At 47.1% G+C, this 25,067-nt stretch overlaps 1 protein-coding gene across 9 annotated transcripts in view; it reads right to left on the reverse strand.

Moving 5' to 3' along the window:
* Positions 1-2,243: 2,243 nt before the first annotated feature.
* VRK1 (VRK serine/threonine kinase 1) overlaps positions 2,244-25,067 on the reverse strand; it is a 71,764-nt gene continuing 48,940 nt past the window's right edge. For 7 of the 9 annotated variants that reach the window (XM_029951044.1, XM_029951045.1, XM_029951043.1 and 4 more), the window contains 3 exons: positions 22,338-22,516; positions 10,587-10,674; positions 6,260-8,750 (listed from right to left, as the gene is read on the reverse strand). In XM_029951044.1, the coding sequence (XP_029806904.1) occupies positions 8,509-8,750; positions 10,587-10,674; positions 22,338-22,516 (509 nt within the window). In that variant the 3' untranslated portion in view covers positions 6,260-8,508. Of the gene's footprint in view, positions 6,225-6,259; positions 8,751-10,586; positions 10,675-22,337; positions 22,517-25,067 lie in introns of those variants that run through there. The other 2 variants (XM_029951046.1, XM_029951039.1) reach the window with 2 other exon arrangements.

Raw genomic sequence — 25,067 nt, forward strand, 5'->3', positions numbered from 1 at the left:
ACACAAATCTGGCAGCTCGCGGGGACAAAACCCGGGGTAAAGTCTGTCAAACGCGAGAGTCAGGAAGCAACTGACCCTCTTTTACAGCCCCGTTACAGCAGATCCCGGGAAATTCCATTTTTATTCACAGTTGATGGGGAAGTGCTATTTCACTGAGGGCCGCTCCTGAATCAACCGAGCGGGCCCAGGGCCAGGGGACGGAAGGAGAGAGGCCCTCCGAAAAGCACGACTCGAAAAGATCCTTCACCTACACAGGACGAGATGCTCCCTTCAGAGATTGTCTGAAAAAGACAACAATAAATATCTGACTGCTCAAAAGTTGAGTCGAGGGGGGACAATGTTCTACTTCTTTGCTTCATTACAGACACCCTCATTATGACATCAGCTGAGGCGCAGACTGGCTCTCCTGTGAAGATCTGTCATGTGTGGTGGCCACTTTGAATCGGAGGTGCCGGAGTCTTTAACATTCCCTAGTCAAGTGTCTCCCTGCTGTGCCTGTAAATGTCAGTCCGGTTTTTTCACGGCTGTGCGCACAGATTAGAAACAGCGGGAGCGCTTGGGAGTATGACTACAATACCAGTAAGGACACTTGTCTTCGTGGCACTGCTCAAGTGATTCTTGGAATGTAGGACCCTGCTGTTTCCTAATATTTACACACAACTGGAGTCATCAGGAGCAGTAAATGCAGTCTAAAGGCAGCTTGCTTCTTTTGTTAGGGGACTTTACATTCAAATAGGGATATCTACAATAACACCAAAAAAATAAAAAAAGGAAAAATAAAAATAAAAACCCACCATTTAAAAAAAGTTTCGTATTTCCCCCCAGTTCTGTTGCTAAAAGCCCAACCAGGTGGAATCATGACTGTTCGCTCAGCTCGACCCTCGCTCCAAACATTTTCTGTGTGCATCATACAGTTCACTGGGAACAGCAAGCGTTTTGATTCTTGACCTGGAATTGTGCTCGGCAGACTGTGGTTCCTCTGACCCCTACAGCAACAGACAGGGCCTTGGAAACCATTTTCATGTAATTTCAGCCACCTCTGCTTTCGGAACGCTTTGCATTGCGTACCAAAGACTCATCCGGGCGACAGCACCTGCAGCAGAGACGCCTTCTTTCCAAAACCTGGTTAGGAATTTGGAAAAGAAAGAAAGAAAGAAAGAAAGAAAAACGAAAACACAAACCACAGGCACTATACGTGTATCTTAAGATCCTTCCTTAACTTACAAACGGATAGAGCAAATTACAGACCTTTGTCATAAGCTCTGAAATGCCCACCAAGGATTTCCGGACTAGAGACTTGAGGGGCTGGGGTGGGTGGCAGGGGCACAGGGACCAGACCACACACATTTGCCAACTACAGTGCACATCAGGATGTGCACAATACTTCTCCCACTGAATGGACCCAAGCATCAGCACCATCATGTGTAAGAGTTAATGAAACAGACCACAGAACATGGCTTTCCCCCCCACTTTGGGGATGGGGCGAGGTCTCCTTGAGCATCCTGAGCACATTTCCTCTACCTAGAAACCTTCAGGAACTGTCACTCCCTTCCCTCTTCACCAGGCGGCCCCGGTGGTGACTTTCCCTGTGATGTACCGCCCTGGAGCCTGCCAGTGTTCAGTCAGCAGACCCTTCAGCTGCTGGGCTCTGACGTGTAAGTACCAACACACACTGGCCCCTGAGGAAGAAAGTTCAGGAAGGTGTGTGGGGCACTGCTCCCCTCTGAGAGATATACCAGAAGGATCGGCATGACCTTCTATATCGAGATTTTCGGGTCAAGGTCAGAAAGCATACTGGACACCTCTCAGTTTTCTGGTTTTTAAACAAACGGTTTTCGTTTGCACAACTGCGATCACTTTTCACTCCCTTTGGAAAGACATCAGAAGCAGAAAAGAGAACCGAGAGAAACGCAGGAACAAGTTCTGACTACTGACGCCTCCCCTCCCCTCCCCCTCCGCGGACCAGGCACAATGTTGTCCCGCGGAGCCTCCCCACGCATGCTTGTGATGCTTCAGACTCCTAGCGAGTGCTGCGCTGTAAGTCAAAAAGAGCTTATGAGGTTTTCAAAGATCACTTATGGTGGCTTGCAAATAAAACCATCACTGGCTCCATGTGGAAATGTCACAGGTTAACTTGAGCCAAAACTACAAAAAACTCAGGGATACGATTCACAAATTGCAAAATGCACTGCCGTAATAAAAGAACACTCGCCACTACAGGAGTAACACATGCCGATTCCCAGTACAGTGGAAACAGTATGCGTTTTATTGGCAAAATACCACCCACGGCACAGCGGGCTGCGTAAACCAGCCGGTCAGCGGCGTCCCGCCCGGAATCGCCGATCTAGTGTGTGAGGCTGTATTTACCCAAAGACCCTGGTCCGGTATCGACTCTGCGGCGGGCCCTGCCTTCCTGATGCCAGCAGAGCCTGACGAAGGAGGCACAGGACACCTGCGGGACGTGCAGAGAAACCAAACCCCACAAAACCTTCTCTCTGCGACGGCTGTAATTATGAAACATTAGGTAGGCATGCTAACAGCACTTAAAAAATAACGCAGCCAAAGAACAAGAGTTTCATTTTTGTAGGGTGGAGAGTTTTCTTTCTTTCTGATTTCTGTTAATGTGGCCAGGGAAACAAATAATTAAGAAATAAGACGGCATTAATTAAATCAGTGTGGCGCTGGCACAAGGACAGACAGACAGATCACTGAGGTCAAACAGTCCAGACTCAGACCCTGGCGCGGCATCACCCAGTGTATAATGAAGCAGGCATCACGAACCAGGGTGTGAGGGGCTGTGGAAGAGAATTTATTTAACAAAGGTTCCAGTGCTACAGGTTAGCCACTTAGGAAAAAAACTACATTGCGATCCTTCGCTCCTGGCATACGTACACCAAAATTAATTCCATGTGGATGAGAAATGCAGGAGCATTAACACAAAAAGCCTAGAGAAAACCATGGTAAATATTTCTGATCCGGGATGGGAAATATTTTAAAACAGTGGCAGAAATGACAATGAAAAAGATCAAAAGATTAAAGCCGTAAATCTTACATTTCATAAAAATAAAAAATCAACACCAACAAAAAGCAAACGGGAAGAAGTGGGCAACGAACATCACGAAGGTGTAAGATCGTCACTATACAAACAGCACAAACAAACACTCGGAGGAGAAAACACAGTGAGCGTTTATGCAAACTGAATTTCTCAGGCTCACCAGCACTTCAAAAAAAATTCAGCTCACCAAGTTATATATAAGAATCAGGACTGCCAACGGAGCACAAACCTAAGCTGTCGCTCTGATGTAGCAGACAGAGCGCTGGCTGGTGGGCTTCTGCAAAGTCACTCGACAGCCTGCATCGGTGACCGTCCATTTTCATGGTCTCTGACCCTTCCAAAATGCTAAGGACGTATTCGGACACGTGGACAAAGGTTTCTGCCCGATTTGACCAAGGATATTACTTCAAATAACTCAGTACTAAAAACAAATGTCCAATATTAGGGAAATGATCAGGAAAGTGTCGTAAATCCACAAGACAAAATATTATAGAAACCTAAAAATTATAAAGTATCTGAAGTGACATGGAAGGTATTTAATTCGAGCTTTGAAAAGCAATATATGAAGTTTTATATAAAGCATAATACTTATTTGAAGACACAAACTCATAGAAAAGACTGGAAGGAAAGGTGCCTAGACATCCACTGCGGTCACCTGTGGGGGGAGTCGTGCGGCCAGTTTGTCTCTGGTCCTTATCTGTGTGTTCTGAATTTTCTACAGTGAGCAGGTATTACTAACAAATTTTTATCATCACAACAATAGAGTCACCAAGCTAGAATTTTAAGGGATAATCCAGCACATACCGCTCAACTGCATATAAACACACGCACATAAAAATACATAATTTATTTATATTTCCACCACTGATTTACTGCTATGCAACAGAGGCCTTTATATGCACGTTTAATTTAGTAATTCAAAAAAATAATTGGGGTTTTATAGCTCTGGCCTATTAGCATTTTATTTGTCTTAAGAGATCACGACTGAAGAAGACCCAGAAGCTCTTTTACGTCGGGGCTCGGTCAAAGATTTATCAGTCGCCTTCTAGACCCCGGAGAGCACACACTGCCCCCGCTCGGTGAGGACGCGAGCCCGGCACAGGTGTGAGCCCTCAGCTCACTAACGACCTGGGAAAACGGCGGAGAAGGCAGGGCCACGCGGTGCCAGGACCACCTTCCAGAACACGGACGCTGGAGAAACCAAGACTGGTGAGGTCCATCGAAACACAGGTTGGAAAGGAAAGAAAAACAAGGCAGGATGAAAAGGGTAAATAGAGAATTGAAAGAGGCAAGAAAAAAAAGTGTTATTCAATCATTGTCTTCTTTTTTCCCCAAATAAAGGGAACATTTAAAAAAAAAACAAAGGCAGGCAAGAAAGAGAAAGACAGCAGAATACAGAGGGAGCTGCAGCCCATCGATCCAACTGGCTACTACGGCTACTAGATCTTCATTCCTGCAGCCCTGCCAACAGAGTAACATTCGAGAAAATGCCAGCACTTGCTAAAAACAATATGTGAAGAAATATTTGTTTTCTTAATATTTAACCAACAGGTTTTGCTATGTTTTTGTGTTTTGGGGGGGAAAGGCTAAGGCATACACACAAACACAAACCACACACATTTGATCCTATTTTAAGCGTCAATGTGTTTGAAGCAGAACTTGAGAGTTGGTTTAGGTGTCACAAATAAGCTCGGGACCGTAACACTGATGAGCGCTAAAATCTGACATGCCACAGAGAACAGGAGGTGGCTCTGCCCCAAAGCCGGGTCTCTCTTCTGCAAAGACGCACAGCTCTGGACCCACAGGAGGCATTTAAAAGGCGAGCTGCCCAGGGGCCGTGCGCAGCCCTGCTCCGCGCGGCTCCACATCCGGCCGCTCCAGGGGGAAAGGCTTCTGGCCACAGCCCAGCACCTGCGTCAGGGGGCCCGGGGTTCGGACCTCGGGGCTGGTCGGAGCTGCTCCAAGCCGGCGCAGCCTCGGCAAGGTGGGTCAGTGCGCGCTCCACCGGTACTATATCCACTTCGGGTTTTCTTCAGATCAACTCACTTTTTTAAACCCAGAAATACCTACTTTGGGCTGGCTTGTCCTATGCAACAGAGACACCACCAGCTTCATGTGCTACTCATGTTCTGAATACAGTATTAAAATAACTGTTTTAATGCTTAAATATTTAAACACAAGTATGCCTACACACCATCTGAAAACAGTGGACACGCCCGTGAGTGGTGAGGTGGCTGCTCTTTACAGTCCAAGCCCAAGTTCTGCAACAAAGCAACCTTGGTAATTGTTCACAGATGTTTAGATCCCAAACTTTTATCGCCAACGCAACTATAAAAGGTCCAAATCTTAAAATTTCTGATCACTACATCTCTCAAATGCATGGTTTACTGCACACACATTATTTGTTGCAAAAGAATGACACTTACAAGAACAATAATCTCCTGTGAATGAGACTGCTTTGTCTGTGTGTCTGTCTGTTTCACAGGATCTCCTTCAAAGAAGCCAGCCGTGACCGTGCCCCCAACTCGCCAGCTTGTCACCTGTTTTCTTCTCGTGCACCTGCGTGCTCACTTCGTTCCCATGTCATCCAGCTTCCAAATCTCTCACAGGCCTGCTTATTACCCCACCTTTGCTTCCATAACCCTTTCCTTTCTTGCTGCTCTTGTTTCATACAGCAGGTGCTCAATAAATGCCTGTGGAACTGAACAAAATCAATACAATCCAAATCTATGGCCGCGACAAATGGTGTGTTTGTATCACGCAAAAAAAAAGACTTTTATTTTAAGGTATTTCCTTCAAGGCAAGGACTGTGTCTCAGCACGCTTGTGCATTCTGGGCAACGTACAATGACCTGAAAAGTGCACATCATGGCAGTTTTTCTAACATCTGCTCCAGAACCTCAAACGCACACAGCCTGGGACTCCAAGAGTGTGACCTGAAGATCTTAAACTTTGTAAGTTGGCCTTTAATACACGGTACAAAGTACTTAATAAAAAAGTTCATATTTTTCAAAGACACAGATAGTTCATGGTTAGCCCCACCCTAAAAGACTCACATGAAATATAACATTGAAAACAGAAAAAGAGGAGAAAGTCACGCAAAAGGAAGAAAAGAAAAATCGGCTGATAACATTTGATCTACTTCTGGACTCTCTTCCTGGTTTTCGAACCTTCAAGAGAAAAAACAAAGAAATTCAAATCAGTAACTTACAAAAACTAAAGAAACAGAGACATAAGCATTTTTATACACTTATCCATATTTAAAAATCTAATTGTGTATGCTGGCTGGTGGAGATGAAGTTCATACACTAAGGTACTGCTTAATAGCCTGAAAATTTTAGGAAATCGTGTCAATTTTTTAATACATCAAAAGATATGCTGACATCTATCTTTCAGTGTTAAGTTACGTTAGAATTCTCCCACTGGTAAAACATACGCGATTTCCAAGGGCCCTGAAATATTTCTCCCCCAAATGTTTATTGTGCAGTTTAAACCAGTAACTGCTAACGTGAGCTGCAGCAACAAGATAGACATTCATTTCTCGGAGGGAAACGAAGAACTAATGTGTGTTGTGAAAAGCAGGGAACAAAATGGTAGAATGTGTTACTTTGTAAAGCCTGTGACCTGTACTCTGTGGGCAGCAGAGCACGGGGCCAGTCCAAAACCCCAAGTGCTTTCCACGAGGCATTAAATCGATCCCAACTGAGCGGCCTTCCAAAGAAGGCGCACGCCTGACACTGGTCTAAGCGCTTGTGACGAGTCCTGCCCATGCACCCGAGTTGGAGAAAACCGGGGATCGCTTACTGGAGGCAGAGCTCTTTGTGGGAACCCCCCCTCAGCAAGGGGACCCGGTTCCCGCCCAGCACCCCCACACCACCTCCAAGGAGAGCGCAGCAGAGGGAAGGCAAGTGAGCCTTCCTGTGCCAGGAAAAGAGCAGCGGCCCAGGCTGGGGCGGCGGGGCGCCCATAATCAATCAATGAATGCACTCAACAACAGATCAATAACTTCTTTTCTGAAACATACAAAACCTTCTCTGAATCTAGGACAAAACACTTACCACACGTCATAATAAACAATCTCTAAAGCTTTTGTGTGTAGTTACTTATGTGGAAGATCAGTTTAAAGATTAGTGTTTTTTCATTTTTCCAAGTTCCAGTTTTTATTTAATCGCCATACACTTCAATTAGGGCAAACTTCAAACTGACAGGACTCTCTTTTCTTCCTGCCGCTGAGAAGACCTAGACCACACCATGTACGGCTGGTTTAAACTTGTGAGCTTTCTCTTCAACCTTTGTGATCTATAAAAAATATCCCAGGGGAGACTTTTCATTTTTGTTATTCAAGACTTTTGCGATTAATTTTGCACAGAAACGAAGAATGGTGTGATGGGCTGAGGCCGGCATAGCGATATCGCAAAGTCAAGGTCAATGATCAGTACGGTAGCACGTCCACCTTGCGATACATCTGGGATCCACAGTCACATTACAGAGACGCTCCCAACAGTTACTACGGTGTTACAGAAGTATTATTCTCATTAACATCGTAATTTGTCAGTTTACTCTTAGAATAGCGCTGCTGCCGGTCCCCTTCAATCTAGGTTTAAAAATTTCCACTGCAGCTAGAAACACCACCACCACCTGGAATCTGTTATATAATCAGGATTCCACACATGGAGTCTTCACTGCGTTCAGTATTTTTCCTAATAATCAATTCCGACTGTGGCAGAAAAAATACTGTTCCTCTCCTCGTCTCTTTTAGAAACATACCCATTTTCACAATATATTTCTACCGGTAAAAGGTCTGACTGTAAGACTAACGCATAAAATTTAATTATCTGGAAAACGAAAAGTACAAGTTTGGGTGCTCTTCTATGATTTTATTAACAAGTGGGAGGCTTCTCTGCAGGGCGCCCTGAAAAGTATCCCCCTATTTTTTTAAACTAGATCAAAAGATGCTCGAGAAGTAAACACAAATCCTGCTTCCCTCGAATTCCTCAGGGATGGACCGAAACTCCAGGTGCTTCACGGACACCGCTAACAAGAGAAGGCTGTGGCGTGCTGTCCTTTCATGAGCGGAAGGGACAAAGCGCACGAGCCATAAAGATCATGGCCACATTAGCTAATTCTTAGTACAATTCTGAAATACCGGCACGGTTTTGAAATGCCAGAATATGCATGGCTTTTTAAGGCTTATCATTTTGTGGGGGGAAAAATTACTTGCAGCAAATAACCAAATTTTCTCAATTGGTAAAAATTATGCCTTGCATAAAAATAAAAGGATTAGAGGCCTCTGTTCTTCTTGAAAACCACCCCTTCACCCCCTCTCTTTCTTTGAGAAAACCCACACAATACACATTTTGAAAGCTTTCAGAATGTGTTCTTACACAATAGACCCCCAACCAGTCAAAATGAGTTTAGGTGTATCAAGAAAATTATTCACGTTTTTAAAATGGTCTAAATAGATATTAAAGGAAAGTTGCTCCCATTTTGCCAGGCACAGCATTCTGAAAGATCACACAGTGAGAGAAATCTCTTACCATATTGTAAACCATAAATTGTGTTTGAAAATAAAATTGTTAATGAAGAAACTGACATTTCTAAAGCTGCTGTGAGAGGTAACCGTTCTTGAAACACGTTTAGGACACAAAATCTTAAAGCTCTAAAGCACAGAAGTCGCCGGATTGTATTATAGATTTCTGTAAAACAAAATTCAAACATCATAATGTGCCTCCTTCTTCAAGTTACTTGAAGATGATGAAATATAAATACATATTTTCATGAACCTTCGGCTTTTTTCTTTTTTTTTTTGCCAGAAGCAATGACATCGTACCATCCGAGGCAATATTTCCTCTCATTTGTGAATATTTAGACAGTAAAATACCTTAACCAGCCCCACGCTTTCGGGGAGAAGATAAACTACAATGAGAAGACAGAAACAGCATTTAAGAAAAGCAATGCAGAATTTACAGGAATAAAGGAGAATTTGATCATTCTGTATCTTTTCTTCCTAATCCACACAAAAATTCTGGACTGTTCTTGAATGTGCAGTGGGGTCCGCACTCTTCCATGGACTGTAAGTGGAAAATCGGGGGTATAAAAAACACTTTCCACACTCACGGTCAAATGTAACATCACTTATGCGCCTCGCTCAGGTAACGGACGAGCTGCGGGCGGCGGGGGAAGGCGGGTCTCCCCGCGCACGGCCGCAGCCTGCCGCCTCCGAACGGGCCCCGGCCTCACGACGACGCAGGCCTGCCCTCCACCAGACGGCCCGCTCTAAAAACTTCAAGGGATTTCCTAAAGTAAGCCGATCGCTCTATCCTCAAAATCTCCGTCATGCCGCTCCCGCTCATGGTCAGAGCCGCTGCTCTGGCCGAGACAGGCCTCCACCACTGCTCCTCGGGGCTCCCCGCGTCCTCGTGAAGGACGACCAGACAAGGAGGGGAGACGGAGGGAAGGGAAATGGCCAGGGAGAGAGCGACTTCTTCAAAACCGTCAGCTCCAGGGAGAAGCTCTGCCTCCCTCTCGGGACACCCCCAAGTATTCTCTGCATGAATTCAGATAAACCTAAGGAGGCTCGCTCAACACTACCTGCTAAGGACAAGGTTAACGGAACCGGAGCGAAGAAGGATCTCTCTGAAGGCCGAGTGTCTGCCTTCCACGAACACGCTTGGGCGCCACCATCAAAGGAAAGGAAAGGAGGGACACGCCCCCGGCCTGACTCACTAGAGTACCTGTGCTCGGGCACAACTCTTACCAAAAAAAGAAAAAAAAAAGCTTTTTTCTATTAGAAATCAAGAAACATTTCGGGACCAACAAAACAATAAATAAGCAAAAGGCAGAGAGACAGGAGAGAAATCTGGAAAAGGGGTCCAGCGGTCAGCACGGGATTTCTTCACGGAGTCCAGTGAATCACCTCTTAGGAGAGAGGCTGCGAGGCCCCGAACCCCCACCACCACCACCATGCCCTTTGCAGATGCCACTTTCTGTCCGTGCGGGCACCGCCCCGTGCTGGGACAGATGTCCGCTCCCGCTTACGAGCCATCTCGAGAAACGACTTTATACTTTGCTTTTTGCTCCAAGAGCTTTGAAAAGGGATGACCCGAGGCTTCACGTCCTGGCATCCCACCTTGTCAGGAGGAGAGCGGAGCTGCCCCCTTGGCTGGGGGCCCTCCGGCGGCTCAGCGAGGGGAGCCTGGCAGCATAAGCCCCGGCACTACTCGCCCGAGCCGGACAGTCCCACCCACACACCCTGCTCTGCAGATCCAGGTGCGGAGATGCAAAGAGCCTGGGAGAGAGAGAGTTCTGGATCTGCCACTTAAATGCTCCGTGTCTTGGGCTCCCTGGGTGCAAAATGAGAGCAGCAACCTGCCCCAACTTCGTGATCACCCAGGACAGCAAGATCTTCTTGCACGATATTTTATTCGAAAATCAAAATCTTATGACCGCAAGCTAACCTCTTACGAAGTGGACAGAAACAAAATTTGTGTTTACAGAGGGAAAAAGCTCGGAGGCAAGACTGTTCAACTTACGGGTTTGTGTGGCCTCTTCTGTCTGTGCATCTGAGCATTCCATATCTTCAACACTGGATTCTGTGCTTTCAATTCCTGTCTTTCGCTTCTTACGTGTAAAGATGTTTTAAAAGAGAAAGAAAGAGAGACGTGGTCTGATGGTCAAAGAAGTAGACACACAACCCCTCCCCCATAAAACTCTCTGTATGTGAATCTACCCAGGTGTGGGGCTACCAAAACCAGCAGGAAGGGCACACGCAACTCGGGCGGCGGCCCCCCAGGGAAGGGGCGGGGATGGCAGCCGTGGGGTTACGAGAATCCTCAGTGACACCTCGTCTGGAGTGAGCTGGCTTGTCATCACCACCGCTAACTTCTATGGTTCTTAAGGATGCTCTATCACCGAGATCACAGCCCTCAGGACTGATTACACAGCAACTGCCTTTTAAAGCAAAGCGCTGAGAACACTGGAATCACCACTCAGGCCAATGCTAGGTATTCTCCCCACGGCACGACGTGTGCTGTGTCTGGGGGCGCGGGGGGACTGTCTACCTGATAAATGGGAAGACCCAGCCCTTGTCCAGAGAGTGCGTCACTGGTTACACCCGATAAATCAGTGGTCCAAGTCTCCTCATGAAGCAATGGTGACAAACGTCCAGTAAACGCTTCCTCTCGGTACACGCTTTATTAAACGGGTAAGGGGCGTACGCTTCCTGTGAGGACGGGTCTGAAGACAAGGACACAGCTCTCCTAAGACCCTGAACGTAGGTTGGATTTTTCCAGTCGCCTCAGGCCTTTCCAACTTTCTATTTATTTTCCTAGCTGAGGGTTACTTAAAACTTCAGGCTCACATTCTGTCACCGGCCGGTCTTCTCAAGTGTTCATTCAACTTCTTTTTATTATTTTCGATCACCCTGACACTTTCCAACTAGTTCAGTCCTGTGTGAAGTTTTCAAATCACTCGACACGTCTACGCACGGAAGGCCTCGGGAAGAGCGTCCCAACGTGGCGTCTCGCGTACTCCTTGCTCCCATGGAGTCTCCACTTTAAATGTGTCAAAACCCAAACGATTCCTCAAAGCTTCCCTCGCCTGCCTGGGCTTCCCTGAGGAAGTCCTCTCGTTTGCCCCGAGCTTCAGATTCACAACGCGTCGGGATGTCCGCGCTGGCATTTTCTAACGATTACTATTAAGTTAAACTTCATCTGAGAATTCCCCTTGCCTCAGGCCATTTGCACACCGCCAGCCGACAGCGCAAGGCGCTCTTGCCTGATGGCAACTGCGGGTTCCGCTGTGCAGAGAGCCCTCGGGGAAGGCTCGGCCCTGTTCAAATGACACCGTCTTAAAACCCCCCAAATGGTCAGAGCCGTGACAATCAACGTATTACGAAGGAGGCCACGGTTTCAACAAATCCCGACGGTGGCTGTGGGAAGACGGAGCGCAGACAGACGGAGCGCAGACAGACCCGCCGCGACCTGACGCCCGCAGGTGCACCAGACGCAGCGGATCGGGGCTGACGCGGCCTCTGGACGGAGGCGCTGCCTCTTAGAACCGGCTGGGAGAGTGGCTGTAACTTCCTGTAAGTGATGCGCGAGGGGGGGAGTGCCTTACGTCTTCCTTTTCCAAAGTGCTGCTTCCTGATTACCATCTGAACCCTGCTGGGCTGAACAGATTGGCTCGATAATTACATACAATAACTGCGGTGCGCAGGTAACCCTCGGCCGGCACAGGGCAGCTCCCCCGCGAGAACCTCCATATGCAAACGGCACCGACGGTGAGCGTCAGGTACATCCTTCCTGCCAGTGCGCAGGCCTGATTAACGCCAGCCAAGGCCCCAAGGTTAGTGCGTCAGCAGATTTGTGATGCATTAGGCAGGAATAAACACAGACACTTTGGAGCGTCCGGACCAAAATTAAGGGGGAATATTTCACGACTCTATTGCTTTTCCATACAGGAAAAGAATGCATTTTCCGACCTGGAGGGGGCACGCTTTTAAACGCTCATTAAAAAGGGGGTTATCCAATACATTCTACCCAAGAACCTAGCGCGTTCATCTTGCTTTCAAGCTTAGTTAATAAAAAGAAAATAAGATTAAAAAAAAAAGAGAGAGCTTCCTTAATCTCCGTGCAGCTGGATGACACAGGAATAGAGACCAGACAGTCTTCAAGCAACAACAACAAACACCGTGTTGCAGGCACTGTGAATACACAGAACACCAAATCTCAACGGGGTCATCTCCGGCCCAACTCTCTGAGAAGGTATTTAGTTTTAACAGAAAGGGCCAATGGCCTACTGAAAAAGACCGATTAAAAAAAAAAAAAAAGACCGTCGAGTTTAACAGCATGTAAGTAAGTGTGCTGTTTCCACAAGACCAGTAAAATCACACACAATTTGCTGGCAGCTCCTGTCTCCCAAAATGCTTCACTTCGTTACGGGTCAGCATCTCGGGCTTCAGACAGTGTGTGCAGTGGTTCTCTTTGAACAGAAAATGGCTTCACGGGGGCACTATGCTAATCTCGGATTCTGTCATATGCCACACCAGGTCCACTGAGTGCCTTCACATTTATAAACAGAACCAAAATATTATATGGCTCACAAGAATACCTTATAAACTTAGAATAGAGTTTCCTTTTAATTCAGCACAGCTGAATATCTGCAGAAAATCAGGCTTATTCCAAAGGGCACTAGTGTATGTGTTGCACACTGTATTTTTGGAGTGCTCAGATTTGCTAGGCTAAAATTTAGTTAATTAGCAGCTTCTCACTTCCAGCTTAGAAACAGGAAGACAAACCAGCGAGATGCATTTGGACTGATAATTTACTAACAGTCTAAACATGGACTAAAGACCACTTAGAGACTTAAAGCTTTTTAACAGGACAAAGAATTAAAATCTTCTGAGGCGAAAGCCAAAAATCTGTTCATGCTTTGCTGCCCAGGTCAGACATCAAAAGATCCACCCCTCCCACCCTTTCAGCAGCCTCTAAGAAAACCCAATCAGATCCCTGGCTCCATCAAAGGAGAAGAGATTCCAGGACTGTTGCTGGCTTTTCCTCCTTATTACAAAAATCACAAATGTTTATCACAGAGACTGAGACCATACAGCCTGAGATTTCTAAGTGTTTCGTACCCTACATGTGTCAATGAACAAAGAATTCTAAATACACACAGGTGACTGCACTAATCAGTTCATCTTATTTGGTTCACTTGGTTGAGGCCATCGAAAGTCCCCATGCAGATAGCCACGGTTTATAAATTACTCCCACACATTAATAGCAACCAAAAACCAGGCAGTTACTCAACAGTAACTGAAAAAGATGGAATGTATCTTCCGTGAAGCTAAAGTAGAGGCAACCAGTGGATTCCGTTACATTCATGTACAGACAGGAAACGCGGAGGCAGGAGGGCGCAAGGCGAAGGGAACCGCGAGGCTAAGGGAACTGCTGGGTGCGTCCCAGCGGGGGAGCAGGATGGGCCAGCGCTCGGAGCTCCTCCTCCTTGCCAGGCCTCCATCTCGGAGCTGTGCCGCCCCGCTCATTTGGGGCCAGGGCAGCAGCCACCGGCTGCTGTGCCTCCCCATGAACACGGCCCTTCCCAAAGGGCTCAAGCCCGCAGAGCCCCGCCCCCCTCCCGCGGGCTTGCACCTGTCGGGCAGCTGTCCCCCCAGGGCCGCGATGAGAAGCGGGCTTGCACCTGTCGGGCAGCTGTCCCCCCAGGGCCGCGATGAGAAAGAGCTGGCTTCCTACTGGACCCCCAACTCTGTACAGACTGTGTCACGTAAGCGGACGTTAAGCGATGACAGATATGAATTTGAAGACAAGCAGGGAGCGGTCCGACATCATTGGAAGAAGAAATGAAAAGCCAAGAAGTGGGTCAGGAAGCGAGTAAGGGACTTAAACGGAGGGGCGGATTAATTTGAAGAACAGTCTAAAACCTTCGGCCAGAACGCGTGAACGTGATTTATGATGTTACAAGAGCTCCAGTGATAAAGGCTGTCGTGAGAACCAGGGACGCTACAAAGGCCCCCGGCCTCCGTGTCACGGGGGCAGAGCCCACCACACCCTGAGTAAGCACCTGCTGTGTGCCCGCCAGTGTCCAGGCTTCATCCTCGGGCTGAAGAATACACGCTAAAAAACAGGCGAACGCAAGAGAGTAACTTCCGCTTTCACGAAACCAGCAGGCACACGCCACATTAAACTTCTAAAGCGGTGCCGCTGCTTCTACGCAGCGCCGATCCTCGCGCACATGGACGCATGCGTCGGAGCAGGAGCCTCGCGCAGAGTCATGACACCAAGGCCATCATTTCCGGGAAGCAAATTCACTCGTGCCAGTGCCGCTCTGCTGGGTTCGTGCCCGAAGAACTGAGCCCCAAACGCCATGTGGCCTAGTTTTTTATACATTTTCTATTTTTGTTGACTCTCATACACAGCCACATGCAAGCACGCAGTCAGATGAAGTGGACTCATGTCACAAGGTCGTGAGGGATGTGGCCACGTTCCGGCAGAGCCAGGCTCTCCCTAAGGGGAGCGGATGCTAGGACAGCACGCCTTCATCTTATTTGTTGTTGTTATTTGCTTTCATTTACGCGACCTGTCGACATGCTTAGTCCTCGACTCGGGAGGTAGGAATACGAAGCACTACTCAAGTAAACTGTGCTGATTACTAACAGTTCTGGAAGAGCGGGTTTAACCGAAGAAAGTGCTCCAACAGACGATCACCGAAGTTTGGAACAGTGTGCTCTTCACAAGTTCAAGTTCTCCACTCTTACAGTGCCGTGAGGAATGAAGAATTCCCCGTCCTTACCTGAAAATGAACTGATGACACACAGTGTACAGACAAACAAACAAAAAAATCCCAAAAACTGAAATCTCAGGTGACATGGTCTGCGAGGAGCCGAGAGTGGGTGACGCCTGGTTTTCTCTTGTGGGGGAAGGACACGATTCAGGCTCCCTTGAAATGTTCACACACGCACACGCAGGTGAAAAAGAAGTGCTGTAAGCACATAAGTGTGTAACACAAAGGGCAGGATCTTTGGTGGGTGATACTTCCACCTCCCTCCACCCAAACTCTGAAGAAATGAACACGAACGACAGTTAAGAACGATTTCAGCAGCGAACAGTGAGAGTGCCTCCACCATGACCTTCGAGAAGTGGTGGCCAAGCAGAGTCAGAGCCTTCTAGAAAGCAACATGCGGCTCCTCCCCACTGCTGAGCCAACTGAGGACAAGATCGTGCGGGAACGCCACTGAGCGATCTTTCAACACTGACGCCCGCTTCACAAACCATAAATCGGAAGCTTGGAAAGGAAGACTGGAGTGGCCCCCGAAAGAGACCTTCCCTACTCCCTCGGTGTCCCATCAAAAGCCGGACACACAATCCTGTCGCTCCCCTGGCTGAGAAGACGCCTGGAGAAAGAGGGCAGAGTAACCTCAGTCATTCGGTCTAATCATTTTCGGCAATAAACATGATCTGCACCCAAAGTGATGACTAAAGAGAAAACGAGTAAACGAGCGCTAAAGCCATGGAGAGGTTTCGCTCACTGTGAATTTAGAGTTTACCAAAGTCTTGCCTCTCTGGCTAGGAAGCGAGTGGAACACCTAGTGAGGACAGACAGATGATCTGTCCCCCGTCCCTGCTGAGCCTGGCGCGCCAGCTCCTCCCCAAGTACCAGTTGCAGGCAGGGACCGTCCCTTTACAATGCCACACCCTCAGCTCCAAACTATGAGGAAAAGCAAGAGTTTCATAAAATGAGAAAGTAAGTACAATAATCTGTTAAACCCAGACAAAGCTATCCTTTTCAATATTAGTAAGATCCGGGGAAAAAGCATGCCAACAAAGTTAGGATCCTCAGCGACAAAAAGAGAAAACGAAATAAATGATCGTAGTGTGCAAAAGGCAGCTGAAGACTCCACTCTGAAGGAAAATGCAGTCCTCCCCAAGGAAGAAAATTTTATAACATGCACTGGAGGCTTAAAAAAAAGATTAAAAGAATACTGAATAAATGAGAAACGGTATCTCAAAAAAGAAAACAAAGAGATAAGAAAACGGCACAGCCAATGAACGAAACAATAGTCACTACAGAACTCATATTAGAATAATCAAAAGACAGCCGGCAGAGCTGACAACGGCAGGACGTGAAGGAAAGGTCTGCAACAATCACAGTGGCACACAAGGGACAGACTCAGGAGCACCTGGAAGAAAACCGACACAGAGGATGTGCGTGATCTCCACGCAGACACAGACGACTAAGGTAAATGAGGGACGAAAGACAGGGTATACCATCGTCATGGAACGGAAAGGAATATGGTGAAGATGCCAACGGTTCCCAAAGCAGTAGGGTCACTGCAATCTCAATCAAAATCCCAGAAGTATCTTTGAGGAAATTAGTAAGCTGATTCTAAAACGTATAGGTAAAGCCAAAGCACCAAGAGTAGCGAAGACGAAGAGAAGAACCAAGTCGGAGGGCTCACACCACCGGACACCGCTACGAAGCCAGGGGTTCACACCGCATGGCCAGGCCACGGTAAGTAGGCCAGCGGTGTAGAACAGATCGAAGCAGACCCACACACATGCGGTTTGACAGCCTGCTCCCTGCAGTGGGGACAGTACAGTCTTCAATAAATGGTTCAAATCAATGAGTAATCCACAGGAGGTAAACATACATGGACTCACACCACACACAAAATCAGTTGCTGGTAAATCATAGACCTAAATACAAAAGATAAAATTTCTTGACAATAACCAAATATCTTCATGATCTTGGTAGACAAAATTTTCCCAAAACAGAATACAAAAAATACTTATCATAAACAAAGAAAACCTGATAAATTCGGCTTCATTAAAATGAAGAACTTCTGCCCTCCAGAGATACCATATTGACAGAATGAAAAACTACCAGTTTAAAAAAAAAAAGAAAGAAAAAAAAGGAAGTGTGCATGTAATACACAGACTGCATATATACGAGGTAGTCAGGTCTGGCAAGTCAAAAGAAAGCTGACAATCACCTCCCCTCCGCCCACCCCACCCCCCAGCCCCGGCTTTTTCCACCGACAGAAGATTTGACACGCACCTCATAAAAAAGGACAATGGGAGGCTGATGGGCGTAGGAAAAGGTGTTCAAAATCAATATTCTCAAGGAGATTAAATTAAAACCACGCACACCCAAAAAAAATGACAGTACACATCTCCAAAAATAGACAAAATTAACTATAAGGCAACAGCTAGTGCTGGTGAGCAACAGGGCCTCTCACAAGCCGCTGGTGGGGGGCAGAGCCTGGTCGGCTGCTGAGGGAACGTGCCGGGCGGCAGCACGGAGGCTGAAGGAAGCAGGCCCTCCACCCGGGACTCCACTGTGGATCCACCGACCCCACGGCAAACAGATGCATCCACTTCCCAAAAGAAACGAAAAAACTGTTCTTAACCAGCATTCTTGCAACTGCCAAAAACTGGAAAGAGCACAGACGTCCCTCCCGAGAAGGGATGCATGAGTTACGATGCAGTCACGTGACGCAGTGCTGGCCACACGGTAACAAAGAGTCAGCGCCGCTGGTTGCATGCAACAGCATGGAAATCCGGACATACGAGGACACGACAGACACCAAGGGTACATGCTGCATGATGCCGTTGCGACAGACTTTCCTTAGAGGGCGAAATCGGCATATGGTGTAAGTCGGATTCCTGGTTACCCTTAATGAAGGAATGGCGGCCGAGGGGAGGGCATGAGGTTTCTGGGGTTCAGGTAACGATCCACACCCTGACGTGGGGGGATGCTTAAATGTATATGTTCACTTCGTAAGCTTTGAATTCCACATTGATTTGTGCATTTTTCTATACATATGTCATGATCTCCCTTAAAAATACAGGGGGGAAAGCTACTTGACAAAATCCAGCCAAATAAGATGAGATTAAAATACAGAGCTCAAGCACCTAAGGAAAAGAATCATTAGTAAATACTGAATCCACTGCCATAGAGAACTGTTGCTAAACCACTATCTGAAACCCAGCTTCAACCACCTAAATTTATATAAAGAAAATACAGTTTCTATTATCTAGCATGCTAAACCAGCTAGACAGACTTTCACCAAATTCAGAGGGTTTATTTGAGGCGATCTGACTGAAACGATGGGCTACACGGTATAAATTTAATACTGTGTGGGGGGCAGTCACCTCGGGGGACGGGAAGCTGGCCACCAGAGTGGAAAGCTTTTATTTTTTTTTTAATGTTTTATTTATTTTTGAGAGACAGACAGACACGACATGAGCAGGGGAGGGTCAGGAGAGAGAGGGAGACACAGTATCCGAAGACAGGATCCAGGCTCTGAGCTAGATACCAGCAGAGCCTGATGCAAGGGCCTGAACCCACGAACCTCGAGATCATGACCTGAGCTGAAGGCAGACGCTCAACCGACTGAGCCACCCAGGCGCCCCGGCCTTTACCCTACCTCAACTCTTTGCACCATGTTCCAGGCTGAGTGCCAGCAGGGGTTTATTTCACCACAGTTAATGATTTTTCAGAGACACTCTAGGAAGACCAACAAGCATAATATAACTTAAAAAAAAAACAACCCTAGACTATACAGGCATGGAAAGAAGGGCATGTCCACGCCATCCACAGGAACAGCACTGTACATGGTCAGAGAATGAAACAATGCCAACTGCAGGGCCACACTCAACGCATCTCTAGGGAGGAGACCCAAGAAGTTCAGCCGAGCAGCCCCGTGGTCGGCTTGGGCGAGCAACTGACCAAAACCTTGCAAGAACACAGCAAATGGAGGTGTTGCCGTCCTTCTCACTTGCTGAGTTCCTGCTAGCAAAGTAAGCTGTTCCTGCCCAGACTCGACGGGGAGGAACTCTTTAAGGATGGAACTTTGTGCTCACGGTGTTTACAGCCCCGGGGGCCTTGCCTGGACTCGTACACTGCTGAATGTTGGTTTAAGGGAACACGAGAAGCCAGTAAGTGTTGGAGCCGCACTGCCCCATCTCGGGAGTTTGGTGCTAATCAACAGGGAAAATCTTGGGCCGTGTACTTACTAAGGACAGAGCTTTTTCCAACTTTGGCTTTAGGTTATCCCCAAATCCTGTGCTTTAAACAAAGCTCTCGGGCTACTGAGGCTACCAACATTTGCAAGTGGGTAAATTCATACTTCCCTCTAGTTCCCAAACGGACTGCACCACAACCAAGCACGGCTAGAGACCCTGTTTCCCTCTGCTGCTGATCAGTTCGACGTTTCTACCATAATGGGCAACTCTTGGGAACATGCAGAGAAATATATATTGAATTGATTAAACCTCTCCCTTTCCAAAAGAGATCGGAGTGTCATAAATACAAAGAACATATACTGAAACAATTTTTAAAGAAATTATGACAAAGGGAAAAGAAAAAAATGCTAATTACAAGGTTTAATTTAATTTGTATGACTGAGCATAATTAGTGCTGAGCTTCCTAGTAACCAGAGGGGGAAAAAGAATGACATCTTGATGATACACCCCGTGCTAATAAAAGAGATGGACTATTAATTTATCAAAGGAAAAAGCTCTCCTTGTAGAGAGCCCCTAACTTGTCAGTCAGTGGAGCTCTGCTTTTATCTGCTTTAGATGTGGGGTATTTACAATTCATTTGAAAAAAGTGTTCTGGGGTCTAAAAAAAACTGCTCTGGGTCAACTCTTCCGCATTACCAAAAAAAAAAAAAAAAAAAAAAAAAGACAAAAGGTCAACAAAATTGACTCACCTTTGTTTACGTTTCATGATCTCACCTAATCTTAACTTTTATTACCTTCTTTTTAACATGAAGAATAGCCCTGATTCAGCTATGAGGGAAGGGGGTGGGGGGAAGCCGTAAACCTAATAAAGGAAATCTAGTAATTAATTCACTTGTGATTCAGGTTTTCCCTCTAAATAAAGCTTTCGCTACAGAGGTAGGGGATGACCCGGCAGACAGTCTCCACCTTCTGAAGGACCCCAGGAGGCGGGAGCACTGTAAGGTCACCGACCCCAGGACGCGGGAGCACTGTAAGGTCACCGACCCCAGGACGCGGGAGCACTGTAAGGTCACACACCCCAGGACTTGGGAGCACTGTAAGGTCACAGACCCCAGGACGCGGGAGCACTGTAAGGTCACAGACCCTAGTTCTGCGGGGCACCGGCCTCCTCGGCCATGAAGTCGGCCGGGTGCAGACACTGAGTTTTCTCCCACCCAGAAGCCCCAACAAGGGTGACCTGCAAGGCAAGGGCTGGGGCACAAGGGCAAGTGCTCGCCACGGTGGGTCTTCACTTCTCCACCATCAAGGAGGGGTCCAGGAAGACACGACAGATGCTGGCGACGGGGATCGACATACGAAAGTCAGGCCTGAGCAGGAAGACGCTGCTCCACGCTCCCACACACACGCACACTCGAAATCTACTGCCTACTGAAAAACTCCGCCCGGGCTGCCATTTCACCCTGTTCACGTCAAAGCTGGATGTGGCTTTCAGCACGCCTGCTGGCCACAAAAATGGGGTGATGCCATTAAGACAAAACTTAGTAAAGAAAAAAAAAGTGCATGCAGACACACGTGTAGAGCGCCAGGTGCCGTGGGGGCCGACAAAGAGACCTGGTACTTGCAAAACAGTCAGATTCATGACACAATTTCAAAACTCTCATCTCCTTCAGAAGTTACAAAGAATTACCAAAGTCTTAAGATGGTGCTTCTTGTTTTAAAGAGGGACCATTCATTTTTTAACTCTTTCTCACAGTGTGGAATAAGAAAGGAATCGACATGGGGTGCCTGGGTGGCTCAGTCGGTTAAGCCTCTGGCTTCGGCTCAGGTCAGATCTCACGTTCGTGGGTTCGAGCCCCACGTCGGGCTCTGTGCTGACAGCTAGCTCAGAGCCTGGAGCCTGCTTCCGATTCTGTATCTCCCTCTCTCTGACCCTCCCCCTCTCATGCTCTGTCTCTCTCTGTATCAAAAATAAATAAAAAACATTAAAAAAATAAAAAAAATTAAAAAAAAAAAAGGAATCAACAGAATTTATAGTCAATGACAGTAAAAAGTCAACGTTGTAAAAAAAACGTATTTTTCTTCTGAAAGCCCTTTCCCTTTTCCATTTAAAAGCAGCTAACCCATTTTATTCAATAATTTCAGACTATAAGGGAAATCACTAAATTAGCCAATAATTTAATTATTAAAAATAACTGAGAAGGTGACATATACGTGTACAAGTGATACCAGGAGTTATTTACACAACTGCACGACAGTTCACCCATAAAGCCGCTCTTATTATCTCTCTCCGAAAAACTAAACCTCTTTATATGCAGATACATTGCTTTACATGTTGCTATTTCTGTAAAAAGCAAAATAATGTTCAAATGGCAAACACCCCACACCAGCAAACCAGGAAACTTGCAAACACTACTTTTCAAACAGTAATTGTGGAACACCGAGTTTGAAATGGTGCACTGTGACCGCCCCAACAGACGAGGAAGCGCCAGGGGCCAGAGCAGCCCAGCCCGGCGGCCGGGGTCGTGAAAGCGCCCACACCCCCCGGCCAGGTGTCGGTATCCCCAAACCAGAACCCCGCTAGGGATTTACCATCTTGCTGCCGGATAAAGAAACACAACTTCATTTTTCTACAATGTGTTTCCGTGTCTCGTGAAGAGTCTGCCTTTATAGAATGGGGATAAATATTTAATCGCCAAGCAATCCATTACAATTTTCTTCACTGACTTATCACCTTCCTAACATTAGTATATGCTGCAATGATCATCCCAAGAGGCCGAAGGATCCCGTCGTAACAAGACTCACTTTGGTCGCCGTCCTGGCTCTCGGGCCTCCGTTCTCCACGAGGCCGAGGTCCAGCCTGCCGTCGTCCCTGCTCCCGATCGCCCGCAGCCCCTGCAGGAGGGCGTCCCGCAACTTCTGGTACAGAGGCTTCTCGGCGTAGCCCAGCAGCCTCACGGTCTCCATGTACTGGGCGAGTTCATCTGAAGGAAGGACACAGTTGTTCTGTCATCTTCTAATCACAAACACAACATACTTGCCTCTCACGTCTAAGAAAATGATTCCCGGTCCCAGTAAAATTAGACTACAAATCCATGTCTTGTTAAAGTATATTTTTCACAATCATTTCTTCCATGGAAAGCATGCTTTCGAAGTCCAGAATCGTCAGGCGAGTCAAATAAGAAACTTATTTGCAACACATTTTGTAGTTGTTAAGGGACAAGAGATAAAAGACACACTGAAGTCTACACACGCACGAAAACAACGGCTGTGGGTTTAAAGCTACAGAAAGGGCACAGGAAAGGACCTCGAGAGCCTGTGAGGTAAAATGCATGTAGAGACCAGGACTGTCACCGCCACCAGTTCCAGAGAAGGTAGCTGCGTGCTTGGTGTACATGAGAAATAAAACGTGCCGGACACAAGCCGAAGAAAGGAGAGGGCAGTAAGGCCTAGCTTTCCCAGAAAAGAGAAAAGTCAGCTTCTGGAGGAGGAAAGGCTCCCCGCGCACTGAGGCAGAATCACACCCCCAAAAGAAATCTTCCTCGTCAGGATCAACACTTCTCAACACCAGAAACGAGGCTACAGACTCTACGGTCCCCAGCCTCACCCCTCCGCTGGCCTCCAGGAAGCCTGTGCGCCCACCACCTGACACCCCGTGCCCTCCCCAATCCCAACAAATCCAAACCCAAAAACTCCTGATCTGCCCCTCCCCCGCCACCCCCCTCCCCTACCCCCATTCCGGAGAATGCCATCCTTCCAGCTCCTCGAGCCAAGAACCTCTTCCCACAGCCCATGTCCAGTACACTAAGAGACCTTGTCGGTGCCCCCCACACACACACACACGCGCGTGCACACACAATCACACACCTTCATTCATTTGAATACTGATTAGCAATCACCAGGGGTGGACACAATTCTAGATACCTGAAATATGTGAGGAAAACAGAAATGAAAATCCCTCCCTTCAGCTTTCTTAATCTGATAAAGGGGCTCTATGGTGAACCTAAAGCAGACGTCGCCTGGCATGGTCACACAGGGGAGAACATCAAGCATGCCCACGCTCACCACCCCTGTTCGGTACAACAGCCACACGTGCTTTTAGTCGGGACACGAGAGCAAGAAAAGAATCAGGCGTAAAGAGCAGAATGGTTCCTTCACAAACACGACAATGCAGACATAAAACCCTGGTGGGACTAACAGGGAAATTTATCAGGGACACAGGATACAAGGTACATATTAAAAAGTCCATTTCTATACACTAGCCCCGAGCAATTGGAAAACAAATTTTTTTATTTTTTTTATTATTTTTTTAAAATTTATTTTTGATACAGAGAGAGACAGAGCATAGAGGGGGAGGGGCAGAGAGAGAAGGAGACACAGAACCGGAAGCAGGCTCCAGGCTCTGAGCTAGCTGTCAGCACAGAGCCCGACGCGGGGCTCGAACCCACAAACGTGAGATCTGACCTGAGCCGAAGTCGGGGGCTTAACCGACTGAGCCACCCAGGCGCCCTGGAAAATAAATTTTTAAAAAAACTGATCACTTACAATGGCATCGAAAACTGTCAAAATATCTAGCAACAAATATAACAAAGATGGGTGAGATTTTTGCAGAAAAAATTATAAAACACCGTGAGATAAATGAAGTCGGACCAAATCAGAGGGAGGGTATGCCACCTTTGTGGACTGGAAGACCCAACAGTCTAAAGAGGTCAGTTAATTACAGAGTCAATGCAGCACCACTCAACATGCCACCAACTGGACATGCGTGTGGAACTGACAAGGTGATTCTAAAATGTACACAGATACTCAAGGGGTCAAGGGCAGCAAAGTACCAGAGTCACGTTTAAAGGACAACAGTGCTGGAGGGCATAGACTACCAGACAGCAAGACTCACGGTAAAGTTGTCATGACCGTGCGGCCCAAGAACAGGCAAAAGACTAACAAAAAGAACGGAGTCCAGACACAGATCCACAGTTGGGTTAAGACAAAGCAGCACCACAGGGTGAGAGTGGTTTTATCAAGAAAAGCTACTGGGTCAACCGGTGGGGAAGAAACCTGCCCCTCCTCACATAATGCACAATAATCACAGACGGACCGTGTATCTACATGGGTGACTGGCAATCTACAACTGCCCAAACTGGAGACGATCCAACCGTACAAGAGACAAACAGCAGGATATAAACACAACATAATTCTACCAGAGATGAGACCAAACACGTCACTGGCCCCCGTGCAACAACAGGGCCCCAGGAGGATCTCACGTACGGCTCGGTGACCGCGGTTAGCAACGGGTACCGGAGACGGGAAAGTGGCTGAGAAAGATCTTGAGCAACCTGACCTCCCACACGCACACGCACACACGTGAACACACACGCACGCACACACAGTTAACTGTGAGGTGACAGAAATGGTAATTATCTTTGATCTTGTTAATCATTCTACAATCAAATGTGTATCAAATCACCACATTGAACACTTCAAATGTATACAATTATATTTGCCAATAAAGTTAAAAAGCAAATAAGTAAAAACATT

The sequence above is a fragment of the Suricata suricatta genome, chromosome 9 (assembly GCF_006229205.1).
Source record: "Suricata suricatta isolate VVHF042 chromosome 9, meerkat_22Aug2017_6uvM2_HiC, whole genome shotgun sequence".
Taxonomy (NCBI): domain Eukaryota; kingdom Metazoa; phylum Chordata; class Mammalia; order Carnivora; family Herpestidae; genus Suricata; species Suricata suricatta.